Source organism: Mercurialis annua, linkage group LG1-X (genome assembly GCF_937616625.2).
Source record: "Mercurialis annua linkage group LG1-X, ddMerAnnu1.2, whole genome shotgun sequence".
Classification (NCBI taxonomy): Eukaryota; Viridiplantae; Streptophyta; class Magnoliopsida; order Malpighiales; family Euphorbiaceae; genus Mercurialis; species Mercurialis annua.
In genome coordinates, this window is record NC_065570.1 from 68,691,931 (window position 1) to 68,711,955 (window position 20,025).

Here is a 20,025-nt window from a genome sequence, read left to right on the forward strand (position 1 = left end):
TTCTTACTTTTCCCTCATGCTAAGCCCCCTTCTGAAGGGCAGCTCCAAAATCCAATAATATATTTTTCATATTTCATTAAATGAAATTAGCCTTTAACAAAAAAATAAAAGATTTCAAAAGAAAAAAAGTTACTAATAATTAAGAAACAATTGGGATTGGACTTATCTCTTGAATGGAAGTTTTGGACCTCTAGTTGAATTTTGCAAGAATGCAGTTGGAACAAACTTAACTGGGCTTCATGACCCAGCCCATCTTTCAACTTGGAAATTTATTTAATTTTTTCATCGGTTTGACGCAGAAAAAATCGAGAGACAGAACATGAGAGCGTACTTGAAGGCAGCTATAAAGCTCCAACATCAACCTTTTCAGCATCTCCTCTCTCCAGTATTCAGCAGCCATACTACAATTTCAAAATCTATTACCTTCACGTTTCGAAACGTACCTCAACCACCTCCTCGTTTTTATTGTAAAGCAATGGGAACATCATCTCCTACCACACCGGCACCGGCACCGGCACCAGCACAAGCACAAATTAATGTAGTTAAGGATACAATTGAACTAACTGAAATTGAGAAGAAGATTTTTGATCGCCTCCTTAATACTCTCCGTCACTTTCATCTCCAGACTCAGCTCCGTGTTGCCGGCGGTTGGGTTCGCGATAAGGTTTCCTTTTTCATTTTTGTTTTGGTTTGCCTCATCTGTAATATAATTTTATTTGAGAGATGCTTATTAGGTGTTTGATTAAAGTCCGTAATAGAATTGACTGAATTCTGTTTGTTGCATGATCTTTTCAATTGGCATTCTTTTTGTTTCCTTATGTGTAGCTTCTAGGGAAGGATTGCTATGACATTGATATTGCTATTGACGACATGTTAGGAAGTGCATTTGTTGAAAAAGTTCAGGAATACTTGTTATCAACTGGAGAAGAGCCCGGGGGACTTTGTGTTATTCCGCGGTATGTGCATTTTATCTTTATTTAAATTACATCCACTTGGTTGTGCCTAGAATACTATAGAGAAGAAATAGTCTTAGAAATTCTATTATTATAAGCTCTTGCAGTGTTACATAAGTCACCTGACCGTTTGTGCCTTGCGGTTCTACTATTGCAGCAATCCTGACCAGTCCAAACACTTAGAAACTGCAAGGATGCGCCTTTTTGACCTGTGGATTGATTTTGTTAACTTAAGGTGTGAAGACTACACTGAGGATAGTCGCATTCCCACAATGGTATGTACTGCCCTTGCTATGATATCGGTTGACCTTAGTCTTTACTTGTGTTATTTTTTTAAACTCTAATGTGCCTGGGTAGGTTAATTTCTGTTTATAAGTTTTTAAGAAGGCTTTCTTTAGTGGTTACATGGCTTTTGTTTCAGGGTGCACGAGGGCTCTAATAAAAATGAGTGATTCTTTCAAGAGTTTTCCTTATGTTATTCTTGAATCCTTCTACAACAGTTTTTGAGTTTCATGATATTGCATACATCAGAAATGAATCTGATCTAACTTTGAGAAGGACTAAATTGCACCAAAGAAGTGCCCCATCTGATCTAAGTAATTCACAAGCTTAGATTATGAGAGTAACTCTCTGCATTTAAATAAAATTCACAAGTGTCCTCTAGTTTCAGATGCAGATACCAAAATATCAGAGTCAGAGCCATGGATTCTTCCATTTTTGCTTTACCCGTCAAATCTCATGATACAAGAACATACTAAAATTCCTTTAACATTGTGAAATTTCAGTCAACCATTTATTTCAAGTTGATTTGTTCTATTAGCATTTTGTTGAATATTAACTTTATCTATGATTTGCAAACTTGTTTATTTAATATGATCTGACTCGATCAGTATCTAAGCAGTCTTCTTTTCTTCTTACAGAAATTTGGCACAGCAAAAGAGGATGCATTTAGGAGGGATTTAACCATCAACAGGTGTCTTTAATAAATACACTATTTGCACTCTCTATTTTATGGAAACCTTTTTTTTATTACTGGACTAACATATGGTATTAAAAGTATTGCTGATATTTTATCAGCTTGTTCTACAATATTATAACCAAGTCAGTTGAAGATCTTACTGAAAGAGGTCAGAAATTGTTTTCTTTCTTTAATTGTACATGAAAAGTTGTCACTTCCTTTGCTTAGAGCTTTATCACTCCTAATGCGTGCTCCGTTCTTTGTTCACAGGCATTGAGGATCTGAAATCTGGAAAAATAGTAACTCCTCTACCTCCTAAAGCTACTTTCTTGGATGATCCACTTCGAGTTCTTCGAGCTATTCGCTTTGGTACATATGAATTTAGATCTCTTTTATTCTTTCAGCAATATTTTTGTTGCTTTTGATGAAAGTTAGACATCAATTTACTTTTGTAAATATACAAAATTTTCAAGTTAAGCATGAAAGTCCGTTCTCGTAAATTTTGTGTTTATTTTTACTGCTATAACGTTTGCCGTGTCCTAGTATTATTGACTATATGTTGATTTCCCAAAATATTGGGGCGTCAAAGAATTCATTCTATTGGTTTAAGTATAGGTTTACAGTTCACTTAATTTTGTCTTGTAAATTCCCTTCTGTTATTGCACAAAATAAACTCTATGAGCTTCTTCTGGTAATAGTACTGAAGCTCATAATATAGTTAAAAAGGAAAGTGTGCACATGTTTGCTCTTACATGGGCAAACTTGTTGAAACACCAAATTTCTTAGAGATACCAAGTTGTTTCTACGGTGATCATATAGTAGCATCAAATTGAATATGTCGGAGCAATTGGATTGGAAGCACCATAGACTTGAAGGTAGTGTTGCAATAGCTGAAAACTGGTACATGCTAAATCACTGGTTGGGCCTTTGGAACAACCTGAAGTTTTTATGGCTGAATGGTTTTGCCTACATGATTGATTTTGGCAACCGAATGTTTTCTGTTTCTGCACCCATATAATTTTTCTTCTTCCATGCTTTTTCCTTTCTATGATCTATTTTGCTTTATAATTTCTTATTTATGGCTGTTTTAGGTGCAAGGTTTGAGTTCATTTTAGATGAAGAACTCAAAGTAGCTGCTTCATGCGATGATGTGAAAAATGCTCTTGGAGCTAAAATTAGCAAAGAACGCATTGGAAGTGAAGTATGTTCACCTTCTTGAGCAGAATTAGCAAGTGCCTGAAATGTTATTTGTTTTTTTCCTTATGTTAAACGATGAATATATTTTGATTTTCATAGGAAAAAGTAAATTGCCTTAGAGGTACTTCCTTGTATCCTGTCCTTATTGTGAGTCTGATAAAAAGTTCACAATTTACCTTTTCGCTGCTCCTCTACACAGATCGATCTCATGATTTCTGGAAATCGGCCTGTTAAAGCTATGACATATATTGATGATCTGACATTATTCTGGGTTGTCTTTGCTCTTCCTCTGAAGGTTGAGCCGGCTTTATCTGAAGGATGCAACAGGTGTGATATGATCCAAAGTATCAATTATCACCAAGTCTTGTCTCTGTTTTTATGCACAACTAATATGCTGAATTTTTTTGGAAACTGGCCTCTAAGAAATGAACTGGTTTATAATTTAATTACTGTTTGTGATAATATAACAAGAGGTTTGTGGCAAAGATGACTTTCATCACTGCTAATAATTTGTCTTTTAGACTTTTACTATTCTTGTATTTTCTTGTCAAAATATGGGATAAGAAAAGATGGTACTCACTGGGCAAAGGAAGCTGTTTACTCACTGTCTTAAATAGTTTTTTTTTTCAAGTTTTTTCTTTTTTTAAAAAATATAACGTGAAAGCAGACAGAATGCATAGTGTTTGCAAGATAATGATACTAAGAAAGTGCGCTGACACTTACACAACTGTATTTTCAGCATCAATGTTTTTGGCATTGAAGAATCTTTCAGATGCATGCCGCTGTGTTTTTTACATATATATGGGTAATTTTGTACTTATAGATTTTCCTTTTCCCTTCATAGGCTATGTGTTGCTTACTTGGATGCTACATGGAACCTTATTCAATTAATTCGGCCTTCTTCCTTCACTGTGAGGATCCGTAAATTACCTCCCGTTTTTTCCTCGCTTTTATGTTCTGTTGGCATTTTCTAATTATAGTATCCAGTTTAAGTATTTTCGTGTTCTGTGGTTTTGAGGTGGGCATTTGATTTGAATTTTAGGATGAACAGAGGAGACTCTCTTTGTATTCTGCTTTATTTCTTCCACTCAAAAATATTACATACATTGAGAAGGGTAAAAAGGTAAACTCCTTGTTCCTATCTCTCCCTTTTTCTGTCTTTTGTGGTCATCTGTTTTATCAGTCAATGAAAATATGAAATTGCTCCCAGTGACCCATCAAGATTTTTTGTAGTTTCCATTTTATAGTATCGGTTTCAGTCACTGTCTTGATTGCTAAGGCACATTTGTCTTCGTACATTTTTAACATGATTTATATAATTTCAAGAAATTTAGTATTTCTGCTGCTGCTTAAGCAAACCAGTGCTTTTACTGTTGCAGACTCCTGTTGTGAACTTCATTTTCAAAGACTCTCTAAAGCAAAAAGCTAGTGATTCCGAAACAGTGAGTTTTAAGAATATTCTATTTTAGCTCTTATTTTGCTTGTCCTTATCATAAAATAGGTAATTATTATGAGATTCTCACAGTTTATTGGAGAGATGTAGTAAATCCATGTCTTTATTGTCACTGATTTGATAGGTTATGAAAGTACACAAGTCATTAGACAAATTCTTGAAGTTGATTCCATTAATTACATCAAATGACAACAATCAGCCTGTTGAAGTTGACTGGTTACCAGAACTTACTGATGTACCCTTCTCATCAAATCTTCGAGTATTGGCAGGTACCTAGTTCCCTGTGGTGCATCTCATTAGTCTATAAGCCTTCACTACAGTAGAAACCTTTGTATTATAGTAAATCAGCATCCCCTGTTCTGGTTTCTCAATAATTGGGTGGTGATTTTAGTTCTGTACTGTAACTTTATATAGGAACTATGATATTAAATTCACTAAAATTCTTGTTCCATCCTGATTCGATTATTGCTGAATCAAAAGTGACCTAAAAACTGGTCCGTAGCAATTTACCTTGTCAAAACAATTAACTTAGTCGGGTAATAAATCTTAGTTTAAGCTGATGTTTAGCAAAAAAAAGAGTGAATCTTAAGCAAAATTTATTGATCTGCAAAACTATTAGCTTGGTAATAGATCTTTGCATGGAATACCCCAAGGAATGAATTGTTTTGATAAAATGCTCTCTTCCTGATATAGTGTACAGTATAGCTGAGCACTGTCTGTAGTTCTTATACATAATTTGTTTCGGTACTGTCCTTAAATAGCTAGATCATGGCTCTTGTTTCTACTTATAAAAGTTCAGAAGACATGACTCTTGTTTCGGTCACTTATACACTAAAATGGCCTGAATTAGTACCTTGTAGAATAAATTTGATTTGGTGCTCGTCATTACAGCAAACTGCTTAAGTGCTTATGTATAAATAACATTATCTATCCAGGATTTTTGCTGCGAGAGGTTAAAGATTTTTGGCGAGTCGCTTTGTTGATGTCTACAATGCTATATCCCACCAACATCGATTCTACTCAAGATTTTTTGGATAAGCAGTATCAACTTGACAAAAGTAGTGAACTATTTAAGACAGTCGAGGGTGCCATTATTAAACTAGGTACGGACAGACTCCTTCTTTAAAATTTTATATTTTCCAAATCCTTCTAAGAAAAAGGTAATAAAGATGCCTTACCCTATGTTTGGTTCGATCTACTGTAGAATTCATTTTATTTGCAATTGAATTTATTTGATATAAATATGATCAACTCTACAAAACTTTAAAAATGGAGTTACTTGATGAATTTCTAAGTAAACCAAATACAATCATATTTTATGTGAACCAAATGCAGCATTAGTGTGCATAAGAATGCCTCATCTTTGTCAGTTTTATCGTGCATTTTGTTTTGTATGAATCCAAATTGATTCGATGAAAACTTCATATCCATGTACTCTTTTCCGACTTATTTTCTTCATCAAAATACAGGTCTTGAAAAAAGCTGGGATGTAAAACCGTTAGTTAATGGGAAAGATATTATGAGTGTTCTGCAGCTTAAATCGGGAGGGCCACTTGTTAGGGAGTGGGTAAGGCCCTTTTTTCAATTATTTTTTCTCCCCTATAAGATTTCTCGGTGGTAATTGATTCCGTCTTTGCAGCAACAAAAATTACTCGCATGGCAGCTTTCCCATCCGACAGGAACTACTGAGGAATGCCTTGATTGGATGAAGGAAACACATTCGAAGCGGGCAAGAACTGATTAACTTAGCGATATATCTTGACTTGCCAAAATAGCTCGTAGGAACTGACATGGCTGCTGCTTTTGCGGGATGCGTGGTCTTGGAAAACATTGGCCGGCTGAAGTCTTGGATCTTTGCGTAAGCTGCTCAAGTATTTATATAGTTAGGTACTAACAGATAATGTTAACAACAACAACAGATTCGTCGAGTTTCAAATATGTCATCGAGCCTGATTTAGAGAACAAAAGTATTTTATTACATGCACTGACCGTGCAGTGTTTTTTTTTTTTTTTTTATAATTGGGAGGGCAAGCGCTTGTGGGAGGAAATGAACCCACGACCTTGACAGTTTGCTGTCCAGCGTTTATATTATTTGAGCTACAACTCGTTGGTACTGACTGTGTAGTGTTGGTGCACCTTTGTAGAGTTTGGTTACTGGGATTGAATAGAGATAGATATTAATAAATTTCTTTAGTATAAATTTTATTTTAAATGAATCTCTCTTCATTTTTTTTGATACAAAGAAGATTGGCCAAAGCCAGAAAAACTTAAAGAGATCTACACATATGGGGTATCGAAACACCCGCAATGTCGTCGGAGACGAAACTAGAGAAGCTGCCAAACATATTGTCCTAGACAATAAGGCCTAAGTTCTGAGAAAAACCATTATTTGCCATTCTGCCGCCCTTCTTTTGTTAAAGTAAATATAAATGGTTCCATTAGTGATTTTTAAGAATCAACTTACAAAAAATAATATTTTATAGTATATCAATAGAAAGATTTAATTATCAATTGGGCTCACCTGTCGATCTCTAACTATGGTTATTTAATTTTTTTATGGGATTTTTATATTTTAAGCTTTGTAAAACTATTTACAATTATATTAATGAATTACAAAATGGATTTATATAAAAATAAAATAAATTTAAAAAATGAGGATATCGCAAACGTGAAACAACACAATAGCTATATAGGGAAAGTCACGAAACTATTAAAAGAAATAAATTTAAAATATGCTTTAAGTTTATTTTTTTTTGTCTAAAAAGTATTTTCTTCATTATTTATCTTTATCCTAAAAAGATACATATTAGACGTTTCAAAAATATATTGCTGTTGCTGATACATTTTTTCTTGATACACTGTTGAAATCTTAATCAATTTTAGACCATCATTATTTTAAAATTAGCATGCCTTCATTTATTTTGATATTTATTAATTTATTTGAATAATTTAATTCATCAAAGATTTTTTTTATCATTCTAATAAAATTCAAATCTATGCATTGTAATTTTATTATGAACAAAATAATATAAATCATTATTATATGAATAAATTACTACGATACTCTTCAAATGTAATATAATTCACATTCATATTGCTCTTATTTCAAAATCAAATAGTGTTATTTTTCACTTTATTTTAATATTTTAAATTTATTTTTTATATTACTATTAGTATAAATTGTATTTTAATGAGATCTAATGAATTTAATTTAATTTTTTTTTATATATTTATTAGTTTTTAAATTTGAAATATCGGTGCTATACACATTTCATATTGCATGTAAGGGCCTAGCCATGCTTTTACTGCAACTCGAGATTATGGGTTCGACCCGAAATTTGGCAGCCAGTTGTTTCGGCTGCTTTAAAAAACACGGATTTAACAAAAATACTAAATTGCTAATAACTAACTCCGCTAATTTCCGCTAAATATATCTCTAATAAAAGCAAAATAGGCATTTCATATAAACTCCGTGACGCTGTAAGATCTATCTTGTAAAATTTTGCGTGTAAATTAAAGTGTCAACTTTTTCCTAATGACTTTTGTTAATGTTATTTTCTTTTGAGAAAACTGGTTAGTTACTTATAAACAGACAGGAAAATAAAATCAGCAATTTCAAAGATTAATATTCAGAAAGTGAAAAGAAAAGAATGAAAAAGTTGTGGATTCTGACAATAGTAGTGTCAATTTTGTCACTGCTGATATCAAATTCACAATCAAAATCAAATGAGAAATTATTGAAGATTGATGGTAAAGTTTTAGAATTAGACGATTCTAACTTCGATTCTGCCATCTCTTCTTTTGATTTCATATTCGTTGACTTCTACGCGCCATGGTGCGGTCACTGTAAGCACCTCGCTCCTCAGGTAATTATACCTTAACCTAACCCTAATTTCTATTATAATTTTATTATTAAGTGACAGTGTATAGTTAGTTGATGAATGGGTTTCAATGGAATTAGCTTTTTTAGTTACTATTTCTAGAGGTTTTTTTTTAGATCTTTTGGAGTCGCAATTGGTTTATCAGTAGAAATTAGATAATGTAACATTGAACTCAATTGGAGTGTTTACTTATTTAGGGTTTCTGTTGCTAATTTAGGTTATTAGCTTTATTTTGTTTCAGAGGCCAACGAGATATCTTCTTATTGTATTTAGGCAAAATATTTTTAAAAACACCGACCTTTTAACCCCTTTCTAATTATATTATGGCCTTGTAAAATCGTCAATTTTTTCCAAATCTCCACCTTTACAAGTATTAAATTGACCTCTTTTTCACTCGGAAAAAGTTCAAATAAGTCATCCATTTTGGATTTTTCAAGTGAAAAAGAGTTCAAATAAATCATGCATAATTTTTATTTTTATTTTAAAAAAAATTCGGGTGGAAAGTCCAATTTACAAAATCGGATACAATTGAAAGTGAAAGGTGGAGATTTGGATAGAATTGACGATTTTAAGCTCAGGATATATTTGAAAAGGGACTAAAAGGTGGGTGTTTTTTAAGACATTTTAGCTTGTATATATAACTGTTTTTTTGTTTGCAGTTGGATGCTGCCGCCCCTCTTGCTGCTGAGCTAATACCACCTATAGCCATAGCAAAAATAAATGCTGATAAGTACACCCGCCTTGCTTCCAAATACGATATTGAGTATGTACCCTTGATGGTTTAAATTATAGTGCTTCAATGCATTTTACAATTATTACTGATGTAAATTACTCGGATGCAGCGGATATCCTACCCTTAAGATATTTATGCACGGCGTTCCTGTAGACTATTACGGTCCGAGAAAATCAGATTTACTTGTGCGTTATTTGAAGAAATTTGTTGCTCCTGATGTTGCCATACTTAATTCAGATGGTGCTATTAGAGAATTTGTTGAAGGAGCTGGTACTAGCTTCCCGATTTTTGTCGGTTTTGGTGTTAATGAGACGATGTTATCAACTTTAGGTATAAAGCATAAGAAAAAGGCATGGTTTTCTGTTGCAAATGATTTTTCAGAGGATGTTATGGTGCGGTATGATTTTGACAAGGTACCTGCTTTGGTGGCCATTCACCCAAAATATAATGAGCAAAGCATCTTTTATGGCCCATTTGAAGGTTAGTTTATATTGATTGCTTGACAAAAGAAAAATTGTATGTTTCTTTTTTCTGCATTCTTCTTCTCGGAATTCTGGTTGGCATTTTGTGGCTTAGCATTTGGTTGGTCTCGCCATTATTTTTCCATAATTTTTGGGTACTGAGCTTGTTGTGTTTGGTTCAGTATATTTTAAAGGTAGAATAGGGAGATATTGAAAGAAAAAAGAAGGTCATGGTTGGGTATTAATAAGATCGGTTTTTGTTAATGTCACTTAATACCCAAAGGGCAAGCTTGGAATGATTTCTTGTTACTTGAGTTAATGTTCTTGATAGAGCATAAAAATATTTGCAAATGACTCCATACTCCGTAGTCTTTATAAGATTGAGGTTGATCGGCATGACACTTCAAAGTACAATCCTTTTAAGGTTCATGCTATCTCCCCTCCTCATTTTATATGTTTCAGTGTAAATACTTCTGCGATCCTCAAGCTATATATTGTCAATTGTTTTTTGAATATTATATGATTTTTGTTTTTGCCACATAAGTTTGAGCAGTTTTAACCTTTTTGTCAAATATGCAGAGAATTTTTTGGAGGATTTCATAAAACAAAATTTCCTTCCTCCAGCTGTGCCCATGAACCATGACACACTTAAGATTTTGAAAGATGACAAGAGGAAAATCGTGTTGACTATCATGGAGGATGAATTTGAAGAAAGATCACAAAAACTAATCAAGTTACTAAAAGCTGCAGCATCTGCAAATCGTGACTTGGTATTTGGTTATGTTGGTATCAAACAATGGGAAGACTTTGCTGATACATTTGGTGGCAATAAGGACACTAAACTGCCAAAAATGGTTGTTTGGGATGGAGATGAAGAGTACCTCTCGGTAAGTGATCGTATAATTGAATAGCATTCTTTTCTAAATTTGGTACTCTAACTGAATGTTGGTTATAGTATTACATAATTAATTTATGAGCAATGGCTAATTTTAGGGATGGTTTGTCATTGATTGATTTGTGGGATAACTGATAGTGTTATAGTTATAGGAAATTATAAATATGTTTTGATTTTCTTTGCATGTTAGACCAGTAAGAGTTTTCTGTGTATGGATGTTTATGTATATAATAATTTTCCAATTTTCTTGGATATATTTACAATCTTATATATAGAGTAAGATCCTTAGTTGCAATAACATGAAATTTTAGAAAAACATTATTTGACAATTAAAGTTTCAAATAATTTTCTACTAACTAATTTTAAAGAAAAGATCATCTAACAAATAAAATTGATTGAATAAGCTGTTAATAGTTAGTTCATATTTTAATGAATTCTTGGTGGAATTTATATTGTATTGCATGTCTAAGTAAGAAACAAAGTATATGTTAAGTCAGAACATGATACAGAATACTGAGGTTTATATATGTACAAGGTCTAATATGAATTTCCACTGATAATTATGATAGTTCTAGTAATATTCCTGAAGGATAAATTTGATAAGAGAAACAAAACACAAAGAGGTGCACTTACTATATTTACATCTTTTTATGCTCTTTGTGACGACACATTTCAAACTTAGATCTCTCTCTAGTCTTCTTTCTTCGCCATCTTTAACTATTTAATTTCAATTTGGTTTCTGCTCCCTCACAACTGGAAAGGCATGTTAAGGAGATCTTTTCCGCTTAGTGAGGATATCCTTTTCTAGTTCCTCATTTCCGATCTTCTTGTCCTATTTATGAATCTCTATGGACTGCTGTTTACCATCATAAGTGCAGTAGAATGCATTTCTGTTTTAATCATGGTCAGTGAAATTTTATTTATCATATAGTGGTAGTATTTTTCCTCATTATGCTCTCTTTCCATTTAGAACAAACTGAAGTGCATCATAAATAGTGCCGCGAATATGTTAGCTGTACTACCTCATTGTTAACAAATTTAATCGACAGCAATGTTGTGCGTTTAACTTATCTGTGACTTAAAGTAGCGTATCTGCGTCTTGATTAGTCTTGGATGATGTTTTGGCATGTGTATCTAGAACGAAAGGAGGAAAAAAAAGGTAAATTTGTGCTGACCTTGTAATTTTTCTTAAAACTGAAGGTTATTGGTTTAGAAAGCATGGAAGACGAGGATCAGGGCTCTCAAATTACACAATTTCTTGAAGGATACAGAAAAGGGCAAACAATACAGAAAAAACTTGGCGGTCCATCTTTTATGGGCTATATCAATTCACTAATTGGTCTCAGATCTGCGTATATAGTTGTTTTCTTGGTTGCTATGCTATTGCTTATCCGAACAGTTGGCAAGGAGGAACCTCTACGGGTTGGTACCCGAGACCAAGTTGAGGATGTCTCGAGTTCCGTATCTGAAAGCGCCGCCGAGTATAAACCTGGAGACAAACAAGACTAGGTCTAGGTTTCTGCTTGAATGGTGCAGAATCTTGCAAGCTGACTAATGGGGTTTTAAAGGTTCGAATTCATAAAAAAGGCTACTTGCAAGCATTTATCATACTACTTCTGCTGGTAATTGAATGATTTATGTCCAGAGGAGAGAATACTGATTTTTGCTAGTCGGGTAATTTATTTTTAGATTCAATTAGACATTAATATATTTTCACATAACGATCAATGTAGTGATTTGTGCTTATATGTTCCAGATTTTGTACCTACTTTTCTTGATAACAGAAGCCATAATTTACAGATTTAATCAGCTATTTACATGGATGAGCAGACTACGAATGGAAATTTGTGCAATATGTTTGCATAGACTTTACGATAGCAAGATCGATAATCACATATTTTGGTTGCGGCCGTGTGACCATGCCTATGATGAAACCTTGCAATTTGAAATGGCTCAGTAATTGCTGATTAATTCCTTAATGTTAAGTATATATCTTGGATTTAATCAAATATGTAGTACCCATATCGTTGATTTTATAATACAAATTAATAAAAGTATTCAATTTATTTCGGTTTGATTATTCAGTTTTTGCACATTTATATGAATTAACACAATGAAATCTCAATTGAAGACAGATTTTTCGTCGCTAAAAATAAAAAAGGATGGCTGAGTCAATTAACGAAAAAATAAGACAGTTCTCTAGTAGTAAATTCTGTTACTAAAACAGTTATCAGTAATCCGAACTACTTAAAAACATAGCGTGTTATTGTAGTTATGAACTAGGCCAATGAATACCAGTTTGCCATAAAGTAGACAGAATCCTTATACAATGCAAACTCTTCCTAGCTCAATGGTTGTCTTTAAGGTTAAACTATACACACCAGTTCAAATTACTAGTACATCAACTTCAATAGAGCAAGATACAACACAATCCATTCATAGCACTCTAGAAAACCGTAAAACCACAGTTAATCACTTTTAATTAATACAAGCAGCTGACGATCTATGATACAATGTTTAAATCACACAGAAGTATTTCTTTTTTCCGGGTAAGGCACGACAGAATCAACACATTTGGTGAAATCCAATCACAAAATGATATAGGAAGATGTGATCTTGAGGTCCAAAGGACGCCACGAGTGTTGATTCCTTCGGAATTTCAGGCAGCACATAGGGAAGCCTCCCAACCATAAACTGAATTTCAGATTACGACTCTGGGAGTGAGTGAGCAGAGGCAAACGGGGAGAAACTAGCAGCAGACTCACTACAATGAAGGAGGCGCGGTTGATGACTCAAAGAACTTATTAAACCGGGTGAAGCATTACTTGGGCTCGGAACATATGGAGATAAATATCTTGAATTATGAGGTGACAATGACGGGTAACCCAAGGAGTGGGATGAAACTAGATGAGAAGAAATGGACCTTTGAGAAGACACATGCCTAAGATCTGAGTTTCGACTTATACTCGCAGAAGGCGATTGATGGTACGACCTAAGAGACTGGTGGAGATAAGGAGTGGTCGAAAGAGAGGGCATATGAGAAACGGAAGGGGACGGTGATGATCCTGGGGCAATTTGAATGGCTAATGATGATGCAGATCTAAATGATGATAGCACTGAAGAAGAAGCAATAGATGTTGCACTGGACGAGAGTAAAGGTGTAGATTCTGACGCTGGTGGATCACCGTTGCTAGTTCTTGCATCACGCTTGCATACCGGGCAAAAAGTTCTCCATGAAGTAAGCCAAGAGTCCACACACAAAGCATGGAATTCTGCACAGATCCAACAATAGACAACTCAGCCGCTAAGCACATAAACAATTTAAATAACTTGCACTATTTAAAAAAGCTGTTTATTTATAAGCATAGCAGGAATGAGCATATAAAATATCTCTAAGCAACCATACAAAGATGAAAATGGTTTTAACTTCACTAAATTATATGAGTACATCTATGAATGCCTTACCATTGTAAATGAAACTTACGTTATCATTATGATAGCAGAAGTGACGTCTTAACAAATTTAAGAATTGGCATCGCACATACCATGTTAGTAGTAGTCAAAAACTATTCCTCCAAGCTGTTTACATCATCCTCTCTTGCATATACCCAAATACATCTCTATTTACCAGATTTCATGTGATTTTTACAATACTTGATCCCATCACTCACATGTTTATCCTGCTTAAACTAAACCCTCCATTCCTAAACATAGATTCAATTCATCTCTAATGAGCTCTCCTTTGTAAGATACCATGATTAAATTTTAATGCCAACACTTAATAGTTCCTTCTCAATTCTCATACTGTCCTTAAGTCTTTATGATTTCCATTTTAGAATTATCCGATGTTTTCCAGTCGCCTTCTTAGGGCAACTGCAATTTATATATCAGAATAGAGTCAGCTACATGTTCATCATTTGAGATGAAATAACAATTGAACTTTGAAGGTGCTAATACACAATTCCTGACTCTATTTCCTCATGCCACATTCTTTTTTGGTGCCATCCTCAATTGTTCTGTATATGCAATCCATTCTCTATACAAAGGAGTATTCAATTGAAAAAAGTTCATAGTTAAGCAGATTTCATGTCCTTTCCAGTTCTACCAATGTTTTTTTAAGCACGGCCAGTTCTACCAACTTAATTCTATACTAGCACATTTATTAAGCTTTAACTAAACCCTCCGTGTCTAAACACAAAATGGATTCAACTTACTCAACCTGCAAACATCTACAAAGTTCCAATCTATAATTAATCTCCTAGCCTGCTGTTATCCATCGATCCAACAGACAACACATCTGTGAACATTAAACCTTCTTTTAGTTTCAGAGAAATTGAAAGCATACTCCAGCACAATAGGCACACAAGAGCTCCAACTTATTCACTATAAAGCTACAAAATGGCAGCTGGAATCTATTCCACATTCCTTACTACAATAGAGTGGGAACAAGAATAGATTATGCTCCCCAACACTCATGGCAAATATTATATAATAGAAAATCGTGACTACGTAGACTAGGATATTAACCTTGACTTAATTTACAAACTGTACATCATACAAGTAACTTCTCAAAAGCTCAAAAGTCCTCTAGATTTGTTTGCAAACCTATTCAAATCATAATAAAAGCAGGGAATTACTGCTGGCAAAATACCTCCCAAGAGACGTGCCCTAACAATCAAAGATCTCTTACAAACTGCACATCACCAAAACGGCATGCTCCCATACTAAGCATACATATTTAACATAGCAGGAAAACTGCAACTTCATGATATCGTATGCATAAAACTGTGATACTCTGAACATAATGGGTTGAGGAGGTGGGTTAGAGTTAGAGAGGGAGAGCAAGAAGACTTACTGTGTCGGCATGGTAAAACCCTGAGCTTTTCTCCCACAGTGTAGTCTTCAAGGCATATGGAACACGTCCGCGAAGTAGAATTATCCTCTAGAACAGCAGTAAAAATTAGACTTGGCATTGCCTTAACCAAGCGACTGCTCATCCCATGGAACTCTCTGACACGGGAAGAACGAGGGCGCTCTCTTCTTATGCGGTGTCTACGGACAAAGAAACAAGTAGCTAGCACTGCAGACATGGCTAGAAGAGAAATAAAAGAGATCGCCATAATGGACCAGGCTGAATTTTCAAAGCTTGGGATTAACCATAGCTCCACGTTACTCAGCCCAGCATAATTCTTGAGTGTCTCCCCGGAAGATTTAGAAATAAATACAGCATGTATTTTTATACCCGCTGAATTTCCCGCCACTGCAGATTGTCAGGATTCTAAGTTAGGATTCATTTAACATAAATTTATGAACTCAAAGAATTTTCAATACAAACCTAAGAAACCATACTGTCCCAATAAGAATTTAAAACTAACTCTTATCTAGAAAACTGAACGGATGGTGCATGCTAACCATGCTAGAGGATGAACAACAAATCCAGCCATCAGATAAATAAGCAGACAACTTACCTTATAATGAAAGACATAACAGATTCAAACCCTGCATTCTCCCTACTCAAGACTTTTTAAATAAAGTCACACAACAATGCATTTGTGTGATGTGGATGAACTCTAGCATACAAGCTAACATTAAAATCATAAAAATAAAGAAAACATCTCTAACATTCATGATTGAAACATGTGAGTTAAAAATGAAAATAATGATGCCTTATTATTTTAGTTAACATGGATGAGAGTGCATGCTTCAATATAATTGCAATTAATATGGATGCGAGTGGGTCCCTCATTGCAATTAATTAGAAAATATTTATGACACTTCCTTGCTTGAAGCAAGTAAGGACAAGACTAGGACGTACGTGCAGGACGTGTAAGGTTCTACTCATGGCCAATGCAGGCTTTTGACTCTACCTTGAAGTCTACTAAATATCAGCAAAAAGAAACAATTTGACTTATCAAGGTCGGAAAATTCAAAAGGCCTGTTTTGTTTATCTGCGCAAGAACAGAGCTCAATCTAAGAAGCATATTCATGCCATTAAAAGGTCAAAATCATTTTTACACAGTCCACTGATTAGCCCACAAGAGAATAACTCTGGAAATAACTAGCTTTCAAAATACAATACAGACCTGGCACTTATATGATGACAGTTCTGAAGCCAAACCTGATATCTTACTAAGCAGCCTATTCGATGTACCCATCATCCCATTCATATTCATATTTTACCAAATCTAAAGAAAAGCAGCTGATAGATACATAGATAATGACAATGCTTCTTTCAAACCACCACAACACCCACCAGATTAGGAAATGGAACCTCCGATTTAAAGGGAGTGGCAACAAATTAGCTTCATGACGAATTAAGGTTGACTCTATTACATTGACGAGACTTTCACAAAAAATGAACTTAATCCACGACCGATGTCTCCAACAGAGGGGACTAACAAAAGCAAAGTACTACCATGACGTCAATTAATCTATGACCTGCTCATGCAGCTGCAAGCATCTTGTAACTTTATAAACATAGCTAAATGCTAATGTTCTAGTGAAAACCTCTATAACATCAGGGAATCAGGCCAATGAAGTACAATTGACAACTCTAAATCTTTTCCTAGAATCTAAGACGGAGATCAAAAGAACTAATGTGTTATCTTCAAGAGTAGCAAAAGAATCATGTCGCTTATCTGCTCAAAGAACATTCATTTTAAAAGTGGCAAATGATGCAAACCTAGCACGCAAGCCCACTAAGCCAAGAATTTTAGGATGTAGTAAAACTGTTCTCAACCACTCAAATATAGCTAATACATTAAATGACAAACACTTAAATAAATCCAGGCAATGAGAATAAAATGGACTATCAAGTGCTACACTAATCAGTAAATTTTCAAATGAGAAAGAGTCATTACTTGAAACCAAGACGCCATCATCTTCATTGTCATAAACAATTGCTGCTTTAAACCCAGCCTTCTGTGCTTTTCTAACTTTATCCTCAAAGCTACACCGTCCTCTTATTATTAAGACAAACGGGAAGCTAACATTCGAAGCTGGCTTTACAGCTTTATTCGTCAAATCCGAACAAGCATCAAGCGGCTCAGCCAAATACAACTGGCCACATTCCCCTGAGCTCTGAAGCATTGGAGCTGAAATATCATCAGAAACATGAAACATCAGCACATGTAAACAAAGGTCAAACATTTATACATTACTAAAAGCTAAAATTCATCATAATCCCTGGATTGAATTTGCTCAATTCTCATCATAAATCCATTAAATTAGCAAAAACATACAAACCCACTCCAATTAATTACAAAAAAAGCACAAAATAAATTAATTTTTATCAATTTATTCACTGTAAGTGTAAAATAAACATCTTTAATTAAAATGAAATAAAAAAAAAGTGAATAGAAGTATACCAAAAGTAGCTTCAATGTCATCAAAAGACAAAGTAACATTGGTTCCGATCAACACCACACTGGCTGAAGTCATCAAAGAAGCAGCTGATAAATATAACAGTAAAACAACTGCTACTAAAGCACCACAAGAAACCCTTTTCATTCTTGAATTCAATTCCCTCCCTACAAATTTATAAATTAACCACACAAACAAAACCCTAACGGGATTCACAAAAGAAAGGGATAATTAATGTTCTTGGCAGAGAATTAAAACATCAGCTTCCATGAGGAAGATATAGAAAAAAGGATAATTGGATCTTTTGATTCTTTTTGTTTCCGTTTATCAGAAGGAGAGAGAAGGAAGATGGACTGTAATGGAAATCTGTGGATTGAATGGACGACTGAATTATTTCTATTATCGGACATTATTACTTTATAATTATTGTTTATTCATGCCTTATTATGGGTATTTACGATAAAGATCTATACATTAATTCCAAACAATAAAGATAATACACTCAAACGGTAAATAAATAATACTCGAGTCTTCTTCTTTTCAACTTTTATTTATACAAATATCTCATGTTATAATTATATTTTTTTCATATAAAATATATATTATTGGTGTTTAACTTTATATAAATTTATTATTTATTATTTTTAATTTTTAATTTTTCTTCTCCAAAATTAATAATTTATTTTCAGAAGTATCAATTTTATTAAATTTTAATTATTTTAATCCTCTTTTCAAATCTATCTTTAACGATCAATAAAACGTTAAAGAACAAAGGGTCAACGCACACTCTGAACTTGTGACATGGGGTCATCTAGTCCAATTTATATTTTTTTGAGCAACTAATCCCAAAACTCTTATTTTTGGGTCAAATAACCTCATAATTTATATTTTTATTTTAAAAAACATATTTAGAATAATTATATCGCAACAATTAGGGAAGTATGTAATTATTTTTTTGCATCCCTCATTTCCGATTTGTATTTTACGCATTTTAAAAATACAATTATGGGGTTACTTGACCGAAAATGAAGAGTTTTTGGGTTATTTGCTTAAAAAGGTATAAATTGGATTAGATGATCCCGTGATATAAGTTTAGGGGCCGCGTTGACCCTTTGTTTAAACGTTAAACACACATGACGCACTTAGGCCATTCATGTCTATCTTGATAATAATATGTGAAAAATAAAGTTCCAGCATAAAATATAAATAAAAAGTTAACAAAAAGAGTCGGGGCTCAGGTGATAATGATATTGTGTTTCATGTTATGAGTCTATTGAATCAGTTGAGCATTTATTCTTTGTCTGTCTTGTCTCTACAAGTAGGGGTCTAAACGAGGCCGAGCCGAGTCGAAATTTGGCCAAATTCGAATTCGAATAGGTCTAAATTTTAAAGTTCAAACTCAACCAATAACCGAGCTATTAGAATTCAAACTTGACTCAAATTCAATAAAAAAATACAGTAAATAATTAAATTTTACAATATTTGATGTATTTTTTTCTAGAAATACAGTATTTAATAAATAAAGACGATATACACTTAAATTTAAAGATATAAAAAAACCAATATAGTAAAAAATTAGTTTTAATATTATATGTGTGTGAGGCTCGTTTAGACCCGTTTAGACTCGCGAGCCTCATTAGTTGATACTCGAGGTCGGCTCGAGATGAAGTTCGAGCTCGGCTTGAGATAAAGATTGAGCTCGAGTTCGGCTCAAATTTTTTGAATCAATCTCGAGTAACCCGCGAGTAGTCCAACTCGTTTACGCCCCTATCTACAAATATGTTTGCAAAAATATTGCAGAATTGCTCTATTAATATAAATGCGTTGACTTGGAGGAGGAGGAATGAGTTTGGTTTAGTAGGAAAACCAAAGGGAATTGATAACTTGTAAATTACCAGGCGAGTCTTCGAGTAGGTGGATCAAGCGGCTCACATGAGAAAGGAAAAGAAAAGCCGTTAGGAGGATGCCAGAAGGGAATTCCGGCAAACCTCTCCGACAGTCAAGTAAATTTTAGTGAGAGAAAAAAGTGAAAAGTGAAAGAATAGAGTAAATGGTAGAAAATGAGTATTAACCTTTGACTTACATGTGTTGTGGGTATTTACACCTCTTTGACTTATTGGGTGTTGGTGGGA

General features: G+C 34.0%; 3 protein-coding genes across 3 annotated transcripts; 2 read left to right on the forward strand and 1 right to left on the reverse strand.

Moving 5' to 3' along the window:
- The first annotated feature begins 297 nt into the window (after positions 1-297).
- LOC126665431 (tRNA nucleotidyltransferase cca2) lies at positions 298-6,777 on the forward strand. The gene is made up of 15 exons (XM_050358247.2): positions 298-664; positions 826-956; positions 1,111-1,228; positions 1,874-1,926; positions 2,031-2,080; positions 2,182-2,280; positions 3,003-3,112; positions 3,308-3,435; positions 3,953-4,019; positions 4,151-4,231; positions 4,488-4,550; positions 4,686-4,830; positions 5,497-5,664; positions 6,031-6,128; positions 6,201-6,777. Exons 1-15 carry the CDS (start codon positions 320-322, stop codon positions 6,303-6,305), a joined length of 1,761 nt encoding a protein of 586 aa, XP_050214204.1. The 5' UTR covers positions 298-319; the 3' UTR covers positions 6,306-6,777.
- Positions 6,778-8,026: 1,249 nt separating this feature from the next.
- LOC126665076 (protein disulfide-isomerase 5-2) lies at positions 8,027-12,337 on the forward strand. The gene is made up of 5 exons (XM_050357775.2): positions 8,027-8,427; positions 9,102-9,205; positions 9,285-9,655; positions 10,216-10,523; positions 11,732-12,337. The coding sequence occupies exons 1-5, from the start codon at positions 8,212-8,214 to the stop codon at positions 12,038-12,040; spliced, it is 1,308 nt and encodes a 435-aa protein (XP_050213732.1). The 5' UTR covers positions 8,027-8,211; the 3' UTR covers positions 12,041-12,337.
- A 474-nt stretch (positions 12,338-12,811) lies between these two features.
- On the reverse strand, positions 12,812-18,279 carry LOC126656619 (receptor homology region, transmembrane domain- and RING domain-containing protein 2-like). The gene is made up of 4 exons (XM_050351231.2): positions 17,899-18,279; positions 17,392-17,625; positions 15,387-15,791; positions 12,812-13,803 (listed from the first exon to the last, which is right to left on the reverse strand). Exons 1-4 carry the CDS (start codon positions 18,038-18,040, stop codon positions 13,238-13,240), a joined length of 1,347 nt encoding a protein of 448 aa, XP_050207188.1. The 5' UTR covers positions 18,041-18,279; the 3' UTR covers positions 12,812-13,237.
- Between the last annotated feature and the right edge of the window lie 1,746 nt (positions 18,280-20,025).